The sequence below is a fragment of the Gadus macrocephalus genome, chromosome 20 (assembly GCF_031168955.1).
Source record: "Gadus macrocephalus chromosome 20, ASM3116895v1".
Taxonomy (NCBI): Eukaryota; Metazoa; Chordata; class Actinopteri; order Gadiformes; family Gadidae; genus Gadus; species Gadus macrocephalus.
The window spans coordinates 4,511,594-4,533,351 of record NC_082401.1 but is presented as its reverse complement, the minus strand read 5'-3'; the positions used below and the strand labels follow the sequence as shown (position 1 = coordinate 4,533,351).

General features: G+C 47.5%; 1 protein-coding gene across 1 annotated transcript in view; it reads right to left on the bottom strand.

Moving 5' to 3' along the window:
* fn1a (fibronectin 1a) overlaps nt 1-21,426 on the bottom strand; it is a 43,395-nt gene extending 21,969 nt beyond the window's left edge. The window contains exons 1-13 of the mRNA XM_060039975.1: nt 21,166-21,426; nt 19,743-19,868; nt 19,366-19,503; nt 18,629-18,760; nt 18,288-18,425; nt 16,955-17,113; nt 14,710-14,904; nt 14,175-14,357; nt 13,666-13,842; nt 6,041-6,196; nt 5,382-5,510; nt 5,004-5,147; nt 228-349 (exon numbers count right to left, since the gene is read on the bottom strand). Of these exons, the coding sequence (XP_059895958.1) occupies nt 228-349; nt 5,004-5,147; nt 5,382-5,510; nt 6,041-6,196; nt 13,666-13,842; nt 14,175-14,357; nt 14,710-14,904; nt 16,955-17,113; nt 18,288-18,425; nt 18,629-18,760; nt 19,366-19,503; nt 19,743-19,868; nt 21,166-21,244 (1,878 nt within the window). The 5' untranslated portion in view covers nt 21,245-21,426. The remainder of the gene's footprint in view (nt 1-227; nt 350-5,003; nt 5,148-5,381; nt 5,511-6,040; nt 6,197-13,665; nt 13,843-14,174; nt 14,358-14,709; nt 14,905-16,954; nt 17,114-18,287; nt 18,426-18,628; nt 18,761-19,365; nt 19,504-19,742; nt 19,869-21,165) is intronic.
* Between the last annotated feature and the right edge of the window lie 332 nt (nt 21,427-21,758).

Below are 21,758 nucleotides of genomic sequence, written 5' to 3'. Positions count from 1 at the left end.
TAAAGGCAGACTGCAGACAGTGTGGGATCGAACAAAGTAACTTTCAGTTGGGAGTGGAACACCTGATAACTACACCATCCTGAGCTGCAACTGTCAATGCTCGTGCTTATCTTACAATTTTCTTTTAATGAGATGAAGACACTGACAGGTGTGAGGCCCTGGGTTAGTTACCTGTCACCACTTGAGGATGTGCTGGGTAAGTTACCTGTCTCCACTAGGTTAGTTACCTGTCTCCACTTGAGGATGTACTGGGTGATGTGGGCCGAGGAGGGGGCGTTCCACTGGATGGGGTGGGAGTCGGGCTGGTTTCCACTCTCCGTAATTATCACCTGGACAGGCCGCTGTCCACCTGCGGACGAGACAGACCATAAATAAATTATGGGATACATTCACGCACACGGATAGAAGGTGCTGCTAAATGTTAATCATGCAGTTTTTACATGATCATTCATGTGAGGTTTTGTCGCAGGCTATGAAGTTACAGAGCTATGTGACAATAGAGGGTTGTCAACATTACAATTCCATTCACACTGTTGACCAAAGGCCAACAGTGTGAAACATGGCAGCTGGGGCAAATGTGTACGCGCAGTATAGAAGAAAGAAAGGGAGATGGGGAGAAACTGTCACATGAACGTGAAATTCCAGCGCACGATTCTCCAGCTCGGAGGGAACAGTCCTACTCTGCACTCCTTTTCCTGCAAAATGTCCCTCTTTCCCTCACTTCATTCCTTCTTTCTCCAAACTATTACCATCTTTGGAGGACATCACCTAAAACTCCTGAAGTTCAAAATGCCCAAATCTCCAAAATACATAATCTCTCCTGCATTGTATTGACATATTATGTTCTACGTTCATGTCTTTAATTGTCTATAATAGCTGGTTATCTGACATCATCTTGCCAAATTAGAAACGTTGGCATTCCTTACGATGAATGCAACTTTCCTAATTAATATTTTTCTTTAATAACACAGATAAAACTCATAACATATGGCCACCAGATTGATTTCCTTTTGATAGAAACCGGTAGCTTCTATAAAGAACTGAGGTTTTCTGACCGCTTTCCAAAGCAGCGAGGCTGTAATCAGCGTTTGTGAGCAAGTGGCCGGGTTAACCAGAGCCTGGAAGCAGATACACCGGCCACCCCCAAACAATCTGGCAGCCATTACAGGCCAGTCGACCACAGGCTGGGGGTGAGGGTTACACAGAAACCCCCCCCCCCCACCACACACACACACACACACACACACACACACACACACACACACACACACACACACACACACACACACACACACACACACACACACACACACACACACACACACACACACACACACACACAAGTGCACACACACCACATGTTTTGAGTGTATTTCCTTCATAGAAAGAATAGGGTATTTATGATGTGGGGAGATTAAAATGTGGAGCAAAGTGGTAGCGGGGAGACATCTCTAAAGATTTATCTCGAGGAGAGAAATAAGCAGATGGACGGAAGACAGGAAGAAGAACTCTTTGGGGTTTTATCGAACCAAGACTCAATCCGGAGCTCAACAAGCTGCCTGTTGTCTTTTTACCTTTTACGGTCCTCTTCTCAGTAAGCAAACTCACTATGGGGTTGGCCTAGAGTCACACTGCTCTTGAAACACACACACAGACACACACACAACTTCACAGCTGGATGCTATTACAGCAGCTTTGGAAGGGGTGCCGTTTCGAAAGTTGAAAAAAACATTTCTCTCCGTCTTCTCTCTACAACATACACCCAGGTAGAAAACCATCCGAACATTCCCCTAAGACTCTCCACTCTCAGCGCTAACACACACACTACTCTTTTCTGTTTCCACCTGCAGAACTATACCAGTAACGAGGCATGCATATTGAAGACAAACGATGGATTTGAAATAGTCCCATTTCCCGGACATTACAACATGAATGCGTGTGCTGTTTGTTTGCAGCGTGCGTCATGGCCCTCAAGGCTTCATGGGAAACTGAGGAAAACAATAACATCACAGCCCTCCTTGTCATCAGTATCTACTGTAACTACAGCCCCTGGTGAAGAGGGAACCTATGGAGTCAGTTTCCTGCCATAATTCAAACCTGAAGAAAAAAGTTTCAAAGGCTTGTAAGTCTGGGTTTGAAAACTCAACACCTTGTAATAAAGGTTTTGCAACACTGAAAAAAGCGATTATAACCTGAAAAAAAATAAAACTAAAATTCAAACATTTGTAAACATGATTTTGTGTTCTATTTTATCTTCTTCATCATTTTCACCAACACATTTTCAAAGTTCAAACAATTTCACCAGCGCATTTGCAGAGTTTCAAATCTGGCACTGTTCTAACAGTGTATTTCATTGTTGCCCGGTTTTGAAACCTTGTAAATGGGATTCTGCAAACAGGTGTTCATACATTGAGAAATACGTTTTGAAAGGTTGAATATTTAGTTTTAAAAACTTGTAAAGGTGTACGTTAACGACATTACAACGTATTTTTTCAGAACTGACTTTTCAGCACCGACTTTTCAGAGATTTGACCACACAGGCGCAAGCTTTGAGTCACGTGAATATTGGCAGTGTTCTGACGCCACTCGTTTTGAAACTCCTGACAGTCGAATCTGAAAACGTTCCTGGGGGCCGGACCATTTAGCTCTAAACCTATTGGTTGCTCTCGGCTGACGTACATTCCAATCACATGTGCCGTTCACCGGGCTGTGCGTGATTGACAGTGCTCTGCCGATGACACAAATAACAAGCGACTTTCGCGGTTGATTTTGATTTCCATTTTCTGGAACCATGGCTGTTTCCCAAAGTGAAGGCTGCAGCCTTGCTAGGACGCGTCCTTGCTAGTCGCGTCCTATGGAGATGAGACTCTGGTTCCAGAAAATGGAAATCAAAATCAACCGCGAAATCAACCCGTTGTTATTCGTGTCATCGGCAGAGCACTGTCAATCACGAACAGCCCGGTGAACGGCACATGTGATTGGAATGTACGTCAGCCGAGAGCAACCAATAGGTTTAGAGCTAAATGGTCCCGCCCCCAGGAACGTTTTCAGATTCGACTGTCAGGAGTTTCAAAACGAGTGGCGTCAGAACACTGCCAATATTCACGTGACTCAAAGCTTGCGCTCAAATCTCTGAAAAGTCAGTGCTGAAAAGTCAGTTCTGAAAAAATACGTTGCAATGTCGTAAACGTACACCTTTACAAGTTTTTAAAACTAAATATTCAACCTTTCAAAACGTATTTCTCAATGTATGAACACCTGTTTGCAGAATCCCATTTACAAGGTTTCAAAACCGGGCAACAATGAAATACACCGTTAGAACAGTGCCAGATTTGAAACTCTGCAAATGCGCTGGTGAAATTGTTTGAACTTTGAAAATGTGTTGCTGAAAACGATGAAGAAGATAAAATAGAACACAAAATCATGTTTACAGATGTTTGAATTTTAGTTTTATTTTTTTTCAGGTTATAATCTCTTTTTTCAGTGTTGCAAAACCTTTTTTACAAGGTGTTGAGTTTTCAAACCCAGACTTACAAGCCTTTGAAACTTTTTTTTTCAGGTTTGAATTATGGCAGGAAACTGACTCCATAGGAACCAGGGGTAAGTAGAGAGCATCAGTCCTGGACAATGTGCTGTTGTTGAAGGAGCTAATTGATGCAAATACTTTGGAATGAGCAAATTGGGCCAACATGTGCCTGAAAGTTTCCACTTGTAAGAGAAAGGTGGTGATAAGCAGTGAACTTGGGGAGGCACAACCCAGAGTTACAGACATCAAAAAGCTCTGGCAGTGGGGGGTGAGCTGATCTGATCTGCAGGAAACAGACACAACCCTCCCCCACCACGACGCCCTCAGTTCACATTCTGGCCAGGAGAAAGAAAGTAAAGGAAAATAAACAAGGCAGAAGGGACACCGAGGAGCAAAAGGTATCCATAATAAAAACGTGTAGAATGGTGTGTGTGTGTGTGTGTGTGTGTGTGTGTGTGTGTGTGTGTGTGTGTGTGTGTGTGTCTTTTGTACAGCTGTGGCAATAATAAATAGCCCCACATGCTAGCAGAACAAAAGCTCAGAGCTGAAGGGGAAGGGTGGTGGGAGGGGGCAGAAGGAAAAGAGGAAATTGCCCTCACCCTACCCCCCCTCCAAGCACCTTCCACCCCTCACTCAACCCCCCTACAAGCACCCTCCACCCCTCACTCTCACTGTTTCACATCAAAGACAAGGGCCCATCGTTTTCAAAGGGCCTTAGACAAACATAGTTTACTGCAACAGGTTGACAAACGTTTGTAACGCCAGCCCCCCTTTGAGCCAGCAGTCATCACAGGAGGCCGTCCTGGAGCGGCCTGAAGCTCTGAGCCACAGCATGTTCACAGACATTAACCCCTAGCATGTACCCTGAGCACAGAAACCTGTACATGTTCAGGACAATATAATACATATAGTACAACAACATTGTACAGACATCTACATATGTTTGTACAATACTAATATAAACAATAATAGCCTCAACGGCTTCCGTTTGCCATTTAGGTAATTTATTACTCATTAATTAAATGCTTTTTATTTTTTGGAGTGTGATGGTGGAGTGGGGGAGAGAGAGAGGATGGGGGACATGGCCTGGTCTGCCAGCACGGCATCACCACAGATAAAGAGACGCCTTCTTTAATAGAGGCTTTTCTCCAAAGAACAACCGGACACCAAAGAGTTGTTTGACAGCTCAGTCTCACAAAGTTCACAAACTGTGACGCCACACATGCAACCCTGAACTGTGCTTGTGCGCGTGTTTGTGCGTGCGTGTGTGAGTGTCAGTGAGACAGACAGAGAAGAGAGAGATAAAGAGTATAATAAACACAATCAAGGTATAATTCAACCTGTTTGGAAAAGGTTTTTTCTTTCATTTAGTTTTGAGTCTGCACATCTGTGTGGTGGTACTTTAAACAATGACAGTGCCTCAACCTGATTTGGAGAAGAACGTGTGTGCATGTGTGTGCGTGAGTGTGTTTGTTACCAGGAAAGGTCTGCTGGGGCTCACAGCTGAGCTCCCCGATGCCGCGGCCGTGGCAGTAGCACTTGTACATCACTCCATGGATGGTCTTGTCCCAGGACTCTCCGATCTGAAAGAAGGCTCTGGTCTCGGGCTCCTGGCACTGGTCTGGAACACACACATCGCTCATCAGTGGAAAGAAAGAAAAAGTACACCACAAAGTTCCCAATAAAAACATGATTCCCCCCACTAATATCCCTGCTTACCACCCATTATCGCTGTTTTTCTTTGGGCTCATACCCTCAAAAACACCCTCATACCCTTGCCAAAAGAAACTGTAAAACCATCTAATCTCTTGTAATCTGATCAGACTGTGATCTGTCTTTGTTTGCTGGGACCCACCGATGGCGTCGCACTTCCAGCGGCCGCGGCCTTGTCCGTAGCAGGTGCAGTTCATCATGTAGCCCTCCTCGTGCTCCTTTGTGAAGGTCTGGTTCACCTCATAGGTCAGGCCATCCACGATGCACTGGTCTGGAGGAGCACAGAGAACAGGGAGGAGGGGGTTCACACCGCGGCCGAGGGAACATCACGGTGGTGGACGCAGGATACGCATCAGCGACTCTCACTGAGATTACCCTACTATCTCACAGGCCTGTAGGCAAGCACACAAGAGCATTTAGGATCATCTTTGGGCCACGGTGTGGAAATTGGCAATGGGAAACAGACTCCTTAGGTTGGGAATAGAGCACCCTTGCCACTATACTGTGGAATCATATTTTTGAGTGTATCAAAGTGTATCATGGTTGTAAAATACTTTACGGAAAAAATAAATTGAATTGAGGGTTGTTGTGACGTTTTGGGTTGTTCCGGGCTCTTTTGAGGTGCTATGGCCTAATGATGTCCCACAGGGGCTGTAAAGACCAGAGGGCAATTCAAAATATGACCTTTGCACCAGAGTGGTGAGGGTATAACCTTCTCTCATTAAATTCTCCCCAAAAAAGAGAGACACTCACACACACACACACACACACACACACACACACACACACACACAAACACACCTTTGAGCTGGGAGTAGGCCACGCAGCTCCACTCTCCTCGTCCATTGCCCACGCAGGTGCAGCGCATCATGTGACCCAGCACGTCGTGGCGCTTGTCCCACTGGTCGCCGACGCGGTACATCACCCCCTCGTTGGTGGTGCACACCTCCTCATGGGCTGGACCGGGAGCAGAGGAAACACTTTAGCTGTCTGACACACACATCTGAAGTTACCGCCAGTGATTCCATCAAGGAGGAGTAAGTTTAAGAGCCTCTTGCTTCAGGGTGCCTACAGGTGGGACTGCAGACATTGGGCCTCGCACCCAGTACCTCTCGGCTTTGAAGAAAGACTTATGGTTCTTGTTGTACTGAGGTCGTTCCTGTGTGAAGGCTCTTTGTGTTGATGAATGAGGCTGATGAATAGCACAGAATTTGCTTGATAGATCAACTGTAAGGCGTTCATGTGCGTCGTTAATGGAGCGTTTCAGTCTCACACACACACACACACACACACACAAGAATAACGTATTGCAATACAGCCGTGAACATGCAACAGATCAAATACAAACCCTCGATTAAAGTACATTATTTACAGGTTACTACTCTCAGGATGTACAGATGAACACGTTCAACTTGAAAGAAAATTCACATTTTCTCACTGAAATTCAATAATTATAACCTAGTTATTATTTCAATCGCTTTAAAATAGCCATTAAACACCTACATAAATGAGGATTCCACCAGAAAGCAGAAACAGATGTCTGTGTATATTGCCGCTTTTCCACTGCATGGTACCAGCTCGACACGACTCGACACGACTCGACTCAGCTCGCATTTTTTGCGTTTCCACCGCGGTACCATGGTATCTGGTACCTGAAGTGGCTGCTTTTTCTAGTACCTACTCGCTCTAGGTACCAAGCGAGCTGAGCCGATGCTAAAAGGTGACGTCGGCAGACGGCCGGCGACTGATTGGCCAGAGAGTGTAACGAAGTCACGAGAGCGACATGGCAACCATGCTGGTAACATCCATAGCAGCGCCGCAGCCAACATGTTCCACTTCTCCAACTTCTTCAACATGCCGGCTAATAATAGTAATGTGATCGATGTCCTCCATTGTTGTTATGTGGGTTCTGTCCATGTGTGGGTTGCGTATGTGTTGTTTGCGTCGCGTACACAAATACGTCACGGCCCTTTCGCGCAGCCGACCCCGCCCACGTCCAGGAGGTACTATTTGCGGTGGAAAAGCACCCGTGTTGCTACCGTGTCGAGTCGTGTCGTGTCGAGTCGTGTCGAGTCGAGCTACATGTGCGGTGGAAAAGCGGCATATGTGTGCTGTGCACACATACGTGCGTAAAGCACAAAAACAGATATGCTCATCTAATACAATGCCCTTTTTTTGCTTGTTTTCTTTGGAATCTTCAGTACACGTTGCTCAGAGCTGTCCCCTTTTAAAGAAACGAATAAGACCTCAACCAGACTTTTAAAATGCACGTAAACACCTTTACCCGATCTACTTCGGACCGAAATCGGTACATGAACGGACAAGCGAGATGTGCGGTGGAAAAGCATGTAGCTCGACTCGACACGACACGACACGACTCGACTCGACACGGTAGCAGCACGGGTCCTTTTCATGGTCCTTTTCCACCGCAAATAGTACCGCCTGGACGTGGGCGCGGTCGGCTGCGCGAAAGGGCCGTGACGTATTTTTGTACGCGACGCAAACAACGCCTACGCAACCCACACAACGGCCTAAGCATCGCTAGCTTACTAGGGGACTCTCTAAATCGACGCCACTTCGACCTGGGCGGGACTTTACGTCCTATGTCACTCGCTATGGGTGTGCATGTGTGCGCGTAGCCGTTTGTCTCAGGGATCTGTGCACGAACTCCCTTGCACTACAGGATTACGAGCGTCAGTGTCGTACGCGATGGAGGGTGGGTGACATTCCTACAGTCTGTGATGATAGGCTATATTTCTACAAATGACATGACGAAACAACACAAACTAAGCTAACATTAGACTATAGCCATACCAAATAACACCATACCAGCTAACCCTAACTATTTCTATTAAACTCTGAACCACTTTGCACCAGGCAACTGTGGGTTGGTGTGTCTTATTGCTTCCCACGTCTGCGTCTGCATCTTTCCCACTCCTGGCTAATCGTTTCAGCTTTTGTACTGTATATCAGTGTGTACATTGTGCGAGTATCCGTCACTCGCGTTGTGTGTGCAGTCCATAATGAAAGAAAAAACCTTGCATCACTAGGGAATCGAACCCCCAATCATCAGTCTTTAAACGTTGGTCGTTGGTAACTAAACACAGAGATCGCATTTTGTTTAACTGCTAACTAACAAACGGGTTTATGCGTTCACTGAACAAAGATTATGGAAATAAAAGACCACTTTTCCATCAGAAAAATCATCAGAACCGTTATTACCAACCCATAGACACTAAAAGCCAAACCCTTTCTCACATGCACACCCATCGCGAGTGACGGCTATGCGCACACATGCACACCCATAGCGAGTGACGTAGGACGTAAAGTCCCGCCCAGGTCGAGAGTCCCAGCTTACTAGACGTACTAAACTGCCCCAGAATGCACTGCGTCTATTCAAAAGAACAGTGGAAGCAATGGCGCTAAACGGGGAGCCGCAGCAGCAGTGCTTTTAATAATTGTTTAACAATTGTTTTAACATTTCACCGCAAATCCTTAGGTTGAAGGTGTACTGTGACGTTAAATGTGACGTTTATATATTTATTTATGATGTTTATTAACGGCGCCCGGTCGGTAGGTTATTGACACGTCATTTGATTCACGTCATCTGAGGTGGTTAAGTAAGGACGGTCTTCTGAACGTCGATTACTCAAATGGATTACTCAATCATTATTTAAGGATTCGAGAAGTAAGCCAAATATTTAGTAGGTAGTAAGCAGTAAGCAAGTAGGCGGTTTCGAACACACCCATGGACAGAACCCACATAACAACAATGGAGGACATCGATGCGATGGTATTCGTGTTCGTATTATTAGCTGGCATGTTGAAGAAGTGGAATATGTTGGCTGCGGCGCTGCTATGGCTGTTACCAGCATGGTTGCCATGTCGCTCTCGTGACTTCGTCACACTCTCTGGCCAATCAGTGGCCGGCCGTCTGCCGACGTCACCTTTTAGCATCGGCTCAGCTCGCTTGGAACCTAGAGCAAGGCGGTACTAGAAAAAGCAGCCACTTCAGGTACCAGTCTACCAGATACCATGTTTTCGCGGTGGAAACGCAAAAAATGCGAGTTGAGTCGTGTCGAGCTGGTACCATGCAGTGGAAAAGCGGCAAGATACCTCGATCATAGTCCGGTTTCTACCTGCATGTAAACCCGCGTCGGATTGCGCGTTCTGCGCATGCTCGAGATCTTGCGGCCAGGGGACGTGAGCTGGAAGTAGTAGGAGACGGTAGTCGTGTTGTTGTCGCCATAGACATATAAACAATTCTTATTTCTTTGTATTTTTATGGTAAACGAGCAACTGCGATTTATTTAAAAAGGTGACGCAGAAGATGGAGGAAGCCGGTGTCATGCCATTACGCCCTATAAAGTGAAACCCCCTATCATCATCAACATGCATTCAGTACACAATACGCTTCGATTTCACCCAAGGCTGAATTAAAAGTACATCTTTACATGAGGTTGTAAAGTAGTAACTTCGGGCACATCTGTCAAAATAAACGTTTTTTTTCTTCTGACGTGTATACGATCTTTATTCATTCATTGCGCCGCGACCGAACTGACGGGAACATTCTCTGACATTAAGAATCTTAAAGACCGCGTCGGGTTCTCCGGCTCTCTGGTACTTCCACAACAAAGACTCGTAGTGGGGCTTATCTCGGCCATGGTGGAGAAGGAATTGTGGCTTTGACTCTGAAGTCAAGATGAAACGCTACATGGAGGAGAAAGGGATTGTTGCCGTATGCGGGACAGCTGTCAGTTTACTTCGGCTCCATGTTATTTCTCCAACGCTCCATTGTTCCGACCTCAGTTGTATGCGGACTCGGCTGGACTCCTCCCGCTGCTCCGCCACCGGAGGAGTCCGCAAACGACCGAGAGGTATAGGAACAATGTAGAAATGACATAGACCCGAAGTGAACTGACAGCTGTCTAGTGAGAACATCTTTCTCGAATGCCGCCTGTGTTTGTTGTTGCTGGTACGTAGAGGTAAACCGGCTCTATAACCACTAGTTGAAAGGGCTACAGCCTCACATAGGGTAGCGGATTCAGCCATGCTCCGGCCATTATCCGATCTCTTAAAGGCCATGTACCTTCGGATAATTAACACAGTCCGTTTGAGTAGCAAAATCGGTATAAGGCTTAATCCGATCTAGCTATCCCATGTAAACGCACGAGTGTCACCACCAAAACTAAGTTTATAGTATGTTGCACTCTCTCTTACAAGCATCAAACTGCATGGCTGGATGGGCTCCCTCAATATAAAAGAGGACAGAGAGCATGTGTGGGTGGCGACTGTTGTCCCGACGCCAGCTGTCCTGACGCCCGGGGCTGTCCTTACGCCAGCTGTCCCGAGGCCCAGCCGGGGCTGTCCCGAGGCCCAGCCGGGGCTGTCCCGAGGCCCAGCCGGGGCTGTCCCGAGGCCCAGCCGGGGCTGTCCCGAGGCCCAGCCGGGGCTGTCCCGAGGCCCAGCCGGGGCTGTCCCGAGGCCCAGCCGGGGCTGAACCGAGGCCCAGCCGGGGCTGAACCGAGGCCCAGCCGGGGCTGTCCCGAGGCCCAGCCGGGGCTGAACCGAGGCCCAGCCGGGGCTGTCCCGAGGCCCAGCCGGGGCTGAACCGAGGCCCAGTCGGGGCTGAACTGAGGCCCAGGGCTGTCGCGAGGCGCAGTCGGGGCTGCCCTGAGGCCCAGCCGGGGCTGAACTGAGGCCCAGGGATGGGTCAGGCTGCAGAGGCTTTGACCAAAGCCTCCTTGTTTTCTGGGAAGACAAGAGCTATCTCAGCCGTACAGTAGGTGCTGCTTGGCATGGTTACAGAGCCTGAGGTGGAGGGGCGGTGGTCGGCTGGATTATAGGGGAATGGGGGAGAATCTCCGGAGAGCTGGTTTGGGTCTATTGAAATACTCATAGTATTAGGTAGACTCCGATTTAGTCTTCAGACTTACTCACTGAAAAGCTTTCTGAGTGGTGAGGGCTCCTGCTAGGATCATTCCACCGGCATCCAAAAATATGCTTATATAAAAACCGCCTGGGTTAATGCAGTTGGTAAACAAGTTTGGGCTCAAACCTTCACAGACTGCAGGAGAAAATACTTGGATGCATTGAAGGGAGGTATTACTTGTGGTGTGAACTGGAGGGCCTTTGAAAGCCTGGAATAGGGTGGTGTAAAATCTGGAAATAATATAGTATTAAAAAAAGGAACACATTTCAACCTTGAAACAGATGAGGCATATGCTGTTCTTATGATCTAAGAAGTTTAAGTTTGTTATCATGAACATGCTTTCCACTGAAAAAAGGACTTGGCACATTGGTCCCATGTGATCACATTTTGGGATTACAGCAGCTGGCATGTACAAATATACAATAATAATCACTTTGTAGATATTATTTGAGCCTGGAATATTTTTTAACTTTTAATATACTATTATCTAATATATATGATAACTAGTATTTCATCACTTTAAGTGTTTAAGTGATGAAATACTAATAATCCAAGCAATGAAGTTGGCCTAATCAATACTATTTAACAGCGTTTCAGTTGCATGAGCCTTAAGAGCTACTGCAAGGGTCTTTTATTATCTTAAAATGAGTGCCAAGGGACCTTTAATGAGGCAACTTGAAACTCTTCAAAAAGACTAGTTCCCACCGTGGCCAAGCTACAGGGGAATACCGAGCAGGGAGAGGTTAGGTCTTTATCCAACATCTGCATGGCCAATACCCTTACAAACATATGAATTCACATTTCTGGCTAGATGTTTGCTTTGCGCTTCCTTCTCAAGCCATTAAGGGCCATATCAAAGCCCTCAATTGCAGTCTTTGACAACTTAATTAGCTCTGCCAGCCATGTGTCCCACACTGGCTAGAATACAACATGGGTGTTTATTTGGAGTCTATTTTCCATGACTTTTAAATGGATTTCTAGAGCAAGATAACATAACTTTTAAGGAGCTGTAAGGATATATGAGAGAAGGTTACCCCCGCTCTGACTGACCGGTTTAAAGAAAGCTGTAGTCTTCTTGACCAACCTATTCCCTACCTAAAATTATAGGCAAAATGTTATTATATTATCCACTCAGAAATTTGTTACATTATCGACTGGGGTGTCCACATTATTGCTATGGGTTTAATTACAACTAGAGATTGCGCGTGCGAAAACTCTAGTGTATATATATATATATATATATATATATATAGTTCTCCTGTGTTGTGTGTAGCTAACTTCAGGCCAGTGTTTATTGAATTCCACTTTGCACAGCTCCACAAAGCCGTGTTTTGTAATGTAGATTATGGATAGACTCCCTTCTATCAACACTAGCCTTGGTCCTGAAGGAGACCTGGCCAGCAGACATTACCATCCTAATGACTCTGGATGGCTCAACGCTGCATCGCAGACAACCATTTACACGTGAAAAGGCTGCTCTTTGACAGGATTAACTCTGGATTGTGCACCAAGTAAAAACAAACCAATTGGCACGGCAACAACAACAAACGAATGAGACGATGAGATGAAGAACGACTCTATCCTGGGATTATATCTGATTGATCTTTTCCTTTAAAATCAACTTCATTTCCAATCCCATTTCTCAAACACTTTCTCGACCTCGTCAGCCAACCTGTTGTTAATACAACGACCACAATAACAACAACTGCCGTGGCGGTCGCGCACGTGGGGGGGGGGGGTCCTCCTCCACTATTTCACACTCAAACAACGGCAGCCACACGTGTTTCTACAGGGACCTCTACCTGCTGAGAACCAGAAAGTCCTTGAAATCTAATTGTTGCTCCCTCCCCGCCCGGACTCAGATAACAGCTTCATGCTCCTCAGGTACAGCCATGTGTCACTACTCTCTTGTTTGAATCAATTACGGCCTTCCGATAGAGTTATGGCACCGCCTTAATTATACCGTAACTCCATGAAGAGATAAAGGTGAAGCCCGGAGTGGCATTGCCTTTAACAAGGCAAATGCCGGTGTGTGGGTGTGTGTGTGTTGTCCCCTTGGTGCCAAAAGGTTAATCAATGACTTGGGAGTGTTGAAATAATTAGGGTGTTCATTTATATTCCCCTTGAAGACCTCCAACACCTTTCCCCATCACCCACCCAATCCACACACTCACACACATCAACCCACACCCCATACAAAAAGAGATGCAAAAAGGGCCTTAACACCCTCTCCTCTTCCCCCTCTCCTCCAGTCTGTCACACATGTGACACACATTCACAAGCACACTGAATACCAAGACATCCAGCAGTGGCTGTGGTTAGAGCAAAGAGACCTGTAGTGGTTTGTTTTTCCAGGTACGTGTCGTAAATTAACAGGAAGGGGGTTGGGGCCCTTTCCTCCTGGAATCCCCTACAGGTCAGGCCGCAGAGGCTGCAGGTCGGCTTCAGACTGGCTCAAACCCCCCAGACCACCAGACCATCTGGTCGTACTCACCAGCCATGGGACAGAAGCCGAAGCGGCGTTCCTCGTCGTAGTTGGTGGTGGTGCCGCACCACTTCATGCCGTCGCGTCGGCCGTCCGAGGTGCAGTCGGTGTAGTTCTTGTTGAGGTAGTGGAAGGGGAACTGGCACAGCGCCCCGTTGGAGTTCCCGCCCCGCGTGGCCACCATCACTGTTGAAACATTCACCCGTGGTTAGAAGTTGCTACCCTTTCCTTAACAACGGAAAAACATGCAGGAGGCTGTGTGACATTACTCCACTCACTGGTCTGTAGTAGAGGGACCAGAAGGAGGTACTAGAACTACAACTCCCTCATCAAGTCAGGGTCAAGAGGGTACAATACGGGGGAAAACTATTTTTTTTCTGTTTTAATATGCCTATTGATTGTGTGTAATGTGAGATCTAACCTTGATTTACATAGACAACAAGCCCATTCTTGCCAATGGGCACGTGAGGCATTTAATTATAAAAAAGGACCCCGGTCAGAAGTGTGTTTCTTTTTACCGTTCTTCTCGGTACAGAAGGAGTACTTTTCCTCGGCGTCGTAGTCAGAGGAGGTGGAGCACCACAGCTGCCCGTCCTCACGGCCCTCCGAGATGCATGAGTGGAAAGTCTTCCCCTTGTAGACAAAGGGGAACACGCAGGGCTGGCCCCCGGAGTTACCCCCGTACACTGGAGCGGGGCCCTCTGCACGCAGAGAGAGACACGAGTGAGCTCAGCGCCCAGGGAGGCCTGCAGTCAGGTTGTAGACACTAGGGATCAAAGAATACCTCTCCAAATCCAACACCCCGGCCCCTTTATTATATTTTATATATAAACAAACACATAACCCAGAGAAAGGATTTTGTTGATTAAATCGGAAGAAACCAGGATATCATGCCAGCTCATACATTTCCCTCACAAGCGTTAGTGGGAAAAGCTCAGTGGACTGCAACAGGTAGGAAAATAATCCTCCCCAAACATTTACTTGCAAAGATATATCCCATAATGACAGAATAGACAGAAGGTGATTTTCCGGTTGCGAGGCGGCAGCTCTCACCCCACTCCTGACAGCTGATGCCGTTGCCCACACAGTTACACAGCATCTCCTTGTCGCCCTGGTTCCTCAGCCAGCTCTGGCCCTGGACGTAGTTCAGCCCCGACTCCGTGGAACAGGTCACCTCGGGGGGGAAGTCCACCACACCTTCACGATGGGCTGCGGGCTGAATGTTGGTGACCACCCGGGAGCCAGACCCTGAAACATCATCCCAGGAAGAAGTTCAGAACATTGGAAACACACAAGTGAGTGAGTGAGTGAGTGAGTGAGTGAGTGAGTGAGTGAGTGAGTGAGTGAGTGAGTGAGTGAGTGAGTGAGTGAGTGAGTGAGTGAGTGAGTGAGTGAGTGAGTGAGTGAGTGAGTGAGTGAGTGAGTGAGTGAGTGAGTGAGTGAGTGAGTGAGTGAGTGAGTGAGTGAGTGAGTGAGTGAGTGAGTGAGTGAGTGAGTGAGTGAGTGAGTGAGTGAGTGAGTGAGTGAGTGAGTGAGTGAGTGAGTGAGTGAGTGAGTGAGTGAGTGAGTGAGTGAGTGAGTGAGTGAGTGAGTGAGTGAGTGAGTGAGTGAGTGAGTGAGTGAGTGAGTGAGTGAGTGAGTGAGTGAGTGAGTGAGTGAGTGAGTGAGTGAGTGAGTGAGTGAGTGTTGAAAGTCCTAGATACACACTTAGAAGGAAATCGCAATATATGTTTCCAGATCAAAGTACCACCATGCAGTATCCATGCAGTGTTAACAGGGTGCTCAGTCACCCCCCCCCTCCTACAGTACAATGCTACGCTGCCTGCAACAGCAACATCACCACCTCAATGTTGACCACAGTTTCTGCTGTCCCTTCATATCCATCACATATGGACTATTGCGTCCTGCCCTTAGTTTATCTTTGAATGAACCAGGTGGAGGAAAGACTCGCTAGAATTGTGATGGATTATCGTCCTTGTAAGAATTTTGTTTTACTTATATCGAGGCCTTTACAGAAAACAGAGTTTGGGATATGGATGCATGCATTATTATCGCCACCATTTTGTCAATCCCTGCCTTCCTATTTATTTGTGAAGCATTATGTATTGATATAATGCACGAAAATGCTCTATAAATAAAGTCTTATAATTAAAAAACACTTTTTGCTGAAACAATGGAAATTGTTGCCATTTTGTATCCTTAGGAACCATTTTATGTGCATACATGAGCTAAACTTTTAGGAGAGATGCCAAAGACAAAATAGCAACAGACTGCAGGCAAAAAGAACAGAAACAGCCAAATGGCACATAGTCAGACAACACATATTTACTTCTGACCATATTTACTTACAAATTTACTTCTGACCAGCGTGTCTCTCAAAGCAGCCCAAAGGTCTTCAAAGAAAATCGAGTATTGGATTTGTGAATAAGCAGACTGCACCTGGTTAATATTGATTAGCTTCTCTGAACAACGATGAAGTATTCTTCTTAACTTTCCTTTTGGTTAATGGTTCTAGACCCCCTTCCAATTCCTCCTCCCCATTCTTCTACCCTCTGACCCATTACTAGCAGGGAGTCCCTCCCCCTTTCTTAACGTCCGAAAATCATCTTGACAGCTTTTGCATATCTCTCCCCCGGCCTCCATTCTCTCTACCCCAGCCTCCATTCTCTCTCTACCCCAGCCTCCATTCTCTCTACCCCAGCCTCCATGCTCTCTCTCCCCCGGCCTCCATGCTCTCTCTCCCCCGGCCTCCATGCTCTCTCCCCCGGCCTCCATGCTCTCTCCCCCGGCCTCCATGCTCTCTCTCCCCCGGCCTCCATTCTCTCTTAACTCCCCCCTCTCTCTCTCCCTCTCCCTCTCTCTCTCTCTCTCTCTCTCTCTCTCTCTCTCTCTCTCTCTCTCTCTCTCCATTTACCTTAAGCAAGACTCAAACTTTCTGTGTAACACAATTGTCCTCCTATTCTGGACTGCAGCCCGAGACGTGGAGCCGCGCTGACCACACGCAAGGCGAGCGTGCACCCAAAGTGCACATGCTCCAGCTAACAAGTCACGGTGCATTACCGAGACCAACTGGAATGAAGTCAGGATTGGGAATCATGCCCGGGTGGAACCCCAGGCCCACGTGGACCCTCGGTCACAGCATGAATGGGAGCACGTTGGCGTCTACACAGCCAGTACACGTCTGCAGCTGTCAGCGGAACGCAGAATGAATGTCTGAGTAGCGATGATAAAAAACAGCTCCAATGAAAGAGCGCGAGCGAGGTTCAGAAGAGAAGAAGTGGAGGAGGACGTGTCTCACCCAGCCCAGAGGTGTGCAGGGAGGCGTGCCTCTCGCACTTCCACTCCCCACGGCCGTTGCCCGTGCACAGACACTGCAGCACGCTGCCGTGGCTGTCCGTCTTGGTCCAGGTGTCTCCGATGCGGTACGACGTGTAGGTGTCCTGGTCGTTGCAGCGGTCTGGACACGGCGAGGCCAAGGGAGAGAAGGCAACAGAAAACTATTAGAGGAGGTCATAAAATGTCATTTAAAAATAATGCCTATAGAGTGTTTATAGAGTGTGTGTGTGTGTGTGTGTGTGTGTGTGTGTGTGTGTGTGTGTGTGTGTGTGTGTGTGTGTGTGTGTGTGTTCCGCAACGTGAGCATACTAGCGTAGCATGCTAACTAGCCATCAGGGAACACCCTGAACACTCTGGGTCATGGGGTGAGCTGAGGTGTAGGGTTTAAACGCTTTGGCTGCTCCTAATCAAAAATAAACCTGTGAGACCTTTTTAAGAAACTCCAATGTCTGCTATATCCTGTTAGTCAGACATGTTTGCCTGAGTGTGTGTATAAAACCTCCAAGCCACAGTCTTTAGAACATTATGGAGATTAATGGAAGCTGTTGTAACCCAATTACAATTGCAATTAGCAGACGCTTTTATACAAAGCAACTTACATCGGTTAATACACACATTGACACAACGAGTGCAGAGTCAACAGACAGCAAGCTCGTCGGGAGCAGTTAGGGTTAAGTGCCTTGCTCAGGGACACATCAACACTCACAGCTAGGAGGAGCTGGGGATCGAACTGGCAACCTTTCGGTTACAAGACAACTGCTCTACCTCCTGAGCTAAGCCGATTCCATGTGTGTGTCCATGTGTGTGTTTTAATGACTACTGACTCACACAAACAACCTTGTAGCTAGCCAGTGTTGTTTAGATAACAGATAATCTACCAACAAAATGCGGGAAAGGGATCCCACATCTGTTTTGCCAAATAAGGGAGATCATCCATCAGTCTAGAGGAACAAGAATACAATTCTCCGAAACCAGTAATAGTTAACAGCCCAGGAGGAGGTTAAGAGAATAGAAGGTATAGATGAACCAAAGCCTTGTTTCCAAAAGATGACCGACTAATACCAAGCACACAACCTGGTGCAGCTTAAGAAACAGAGGAGAAGACCGGGCATCAAATGTAATGGAATAAAGTGTCACCCAATACCATGCATTTTTAGCATCGGTCGCCCTGGTGGGAATCGAACCCCTCACCCTGGCAGGTGTCAACACCATGCTGAACCACCAGGATGATGGATTTATAAACCATAAATGAATGCATTCATGTTTGCGTCCCTTGAGTTAGGGTTAGTACGTACTCCTAGAGGTGCAGGTGATCCTCCCACTGCCTTCCCCCAGACAGGTGCAGTCAACCATCATCCAGCCCTGGTATGCCTTCTCCCACGTCTCCCCCACCACATAGGACAGCTCCGCGCTGTTGTCGTAGCAACGCTCAGCTGCGGTAGGGAAAAACACAGTCGATGAATCAAACACATGGATCAATCACCTTCCACCAACATGTTTGTGAGCTCATGAATCTGTGCTTGCGGTTGGAATGGAATGGCGGGATGATTGAATGAAACAGTGAAACGGCAGACTGTCCATAAACAAACTACCACACCAATATCATGTGTGAGCATTGTAATTGGCCGCCACTAACCGATGGGTTTGCAGGTCCATTCCCCCTTGCCGTTGCCCAGACACACACACTCCAGCATGAAGCCCCCCGTCTCATGGGGTCTCCTCCAGGTGTCCCCGATCTTGTAGGAGGCGCCGCCCTCATGACACCGATCTGGTGGGAAACGGACACCAACCCAATGAACCGCATGCGTGTGTGTGTGTGTATGTATGTGTGTGTGAGGAATGTTTCCATGGAGAAAATCACTAAACTATGCAGATAGTCACACATGTTGTACCCCAGCTAGCCTAGCTAACAGCTGCATAGCCTCGCTGAACAGCTAATGGAGAATGTGGGGATTAGCCCGTGGCCTGAGGAACACACTCAGTGACCACTGTCTGCAGGAGAAGAAAAGGTGGTGGGGGCTGGAAGGAGTCAAGCCATAACCAGTACCAGGCAGAGCCATACACCCAGGCACATTGTCAATGAGTTATGGTCCATGCTGCACTTCCTGATCAAACATGTGTGTGGGTGTGTGTGTGTGTGTGTGTAGGGGAGGGAGGAGTGGGTTCACAGAACAGAGCCTTGCTTGCTTCATAAAACACACTTCCGAAACAGGAGGTTGCATCTGTATGTTGCCAAATGTGCATGGAGAGCACACACACACACACACACACACACACACACACACACACACACACACACACACACACACACACACACACACACACACACACACACACACACACACACACACACACACACACACACACACATACTTGCGATGGTGCAGCTGATCTTGCCCCTGCCGGAGCCGATGCAGGTGCAGTCCCAGATCATGCCCTCCTTGGGCCGCTCGTAGGTCTCCCCCACCATGTAGGTCCTCTCATTGATCTTGTCATAGCACGTCTCCTCCTCTAAAGAGGCCGGAGGGATTAGAGTACGGGGTCAGATGAACGCTTAGGAGTACACTGGATGGGGGGGGGGGGGGAGTAAGAAGCTTTTGAGGAAGTAAGAAACTGATGAAAAGTCAGGAATAAAGGTCTGGGTGTGGGGTTAACGTGTGGAAGTGTTCACAACAGAAATGAGCCTGCAGTCGATGAAATGACACGGGGGATTATTTTCCAACCAGCAGACAGTGGCGCGGCCCTCTGACCTTCAGGCTTGCTGTTGCACTTGATGCCGGCCGTGCCGTGGCAGGTACACAGCAGGGTGCTGTCCCGGAACCGCCGCTCCCACTGCTCGTCCACCTGGTACATCACGCCGTCCTCCATGCAGCCCTCTGGGGGAGAGAGGCCGCGGGACAGCAGGTTAGGACCATAGGGGTACCCCAGGGTCTCCTCAACCGACCCTGGGGTTACCACCACTGGACCCCACTAGAGGGGCCACCACTGGACCCCACTAGGGGGGACAGCATGGGACCCCACTAAGGGGGCCACCATGGGGCCCCACTAGGGGGCCTACCAAGGGGCCCCACTAGGGGGGTCAACACAAGACCCCTCTAGGGGGGTGGGGCCAACAAATCCTAACCCCGGAATGGGCCGTGGGGTTGATGGGGTTCAATGATGTTCTGGCCCTTGTTTAGAGATGATGAATTGATCGTCACGGAAACCAGATGTTTTGGAAGGGCTGGGTTGTGTTCTTTGTTCTTGACTTTGTCTCAAGAGAATATTAAGTGATAAAGACACAGACGACTAACTTTGTACGCTTCTCTGTGTAATTCTACACGACTAAGCTTTTATTACAGGACTAGCAGAGATATGGGAGATGCACTCATTGACCATATGGGTTCATCGGTTCTTCACTGAGTTCACCCAGCGAGAGACACACAGCAAGAGGGCAAGAGGAAGAGAGAGAGAGAGAGGGAGAGACGGACAGACAGACAGACAGACAGAGGGAGATAAGAGACAGAGAGAGAGACACACAGAGAGAGAGGGAGATTGAGACACAGAGGGAGAAAGAGATACAGAGAGCGAGAGAGCGAGAGAGCGAGAGAGAGAGACGCAGAGGGCTACAGGATGAAGTATACAATTGAAATAACTTAGCAGCCGACAGTAACGGGAACATAAAAGATATGTCTTTCACAGTGCCCGCTGAAACCCAGTTGGCGCAATGCCAAGTTTATTCTCTAAACAGATGCTATTCCTTGTTTTGTAGAAGATACATTACGAATAAACATTTTCCAGAAACTCCAAGCGTCTCAAGATGTTCAAACTTCAAAGCGGCTGCAGCAACAATGGTCATAAATCATGAACTGACGGTTTTTTCTCTCCCCATGATTTTGATTTTTTTTTTATCAAAGTAGGCTATGCGATTGATTTGCAGGACTTTACTTTGTCTGTGCTGTGGTGCATGGAGGAAACGAGGATATTAGGGAACAGTGCCAACAGACTATAGATATTTTTTATGAATTAACTTTTCGGCAAAAGTCAGAAGGATAACTAATACAAATTTGACACATAAGCTTAAAATACAATTGGTCTTGCCTTCTGCATTTTGTATTGAGACATATTTTGTGCTCCTCCGATCACAAAAAAATAAGGTTAGTATGAGAGAGGTTGAGCCTATAATAAACTAACCTTGTGAGACGGACTTGGAGACGGACTGGGAGCGGACCACCGTCCCGAGGCACAGCAGGACCAGCGCCCGGGGAATCATCTCTGCAGGAGCCACAATGTCCCACACACTGAGGTTCGGTTGCGCGTTGGTTCAAGATGTCCTGCCGGTGAGACGAGGAGTAGGCTCGGTCGTAAGTTCCTTGGCTTTCACTGCGTCCTGTCCCAGGTCTCTACTCTCCAGTCTCCGACCCCTGCGTGTGTGTGTGTGTGCGCGTGTGTGCAGGGCAGGTTAGTGGTGGGAGTGATTCATCTGGGCGTGGCTTAATCTCAGATGGAGGGAGGTGCGACCAAGGGTTCGATATTGAGGGCAATACCCAGCAATTCCTCAAAGATTCAACAATACCCCAAAAAGTAGCATTAGGCAGATTACGTTTGAATCACTAGTTATTTTAAGAGTTAAATTATATAATGTTATTTCTTTATCTAGAAATTAATATAACCTATTTATTTTTGTATAATTATTTTCTTATTATAGACAAAAACAGGCGATAGATATCCGACATTAATTAGGCAAGGGATTTAAGAGGTTAATCGGTTACAATCCCGAACGAATT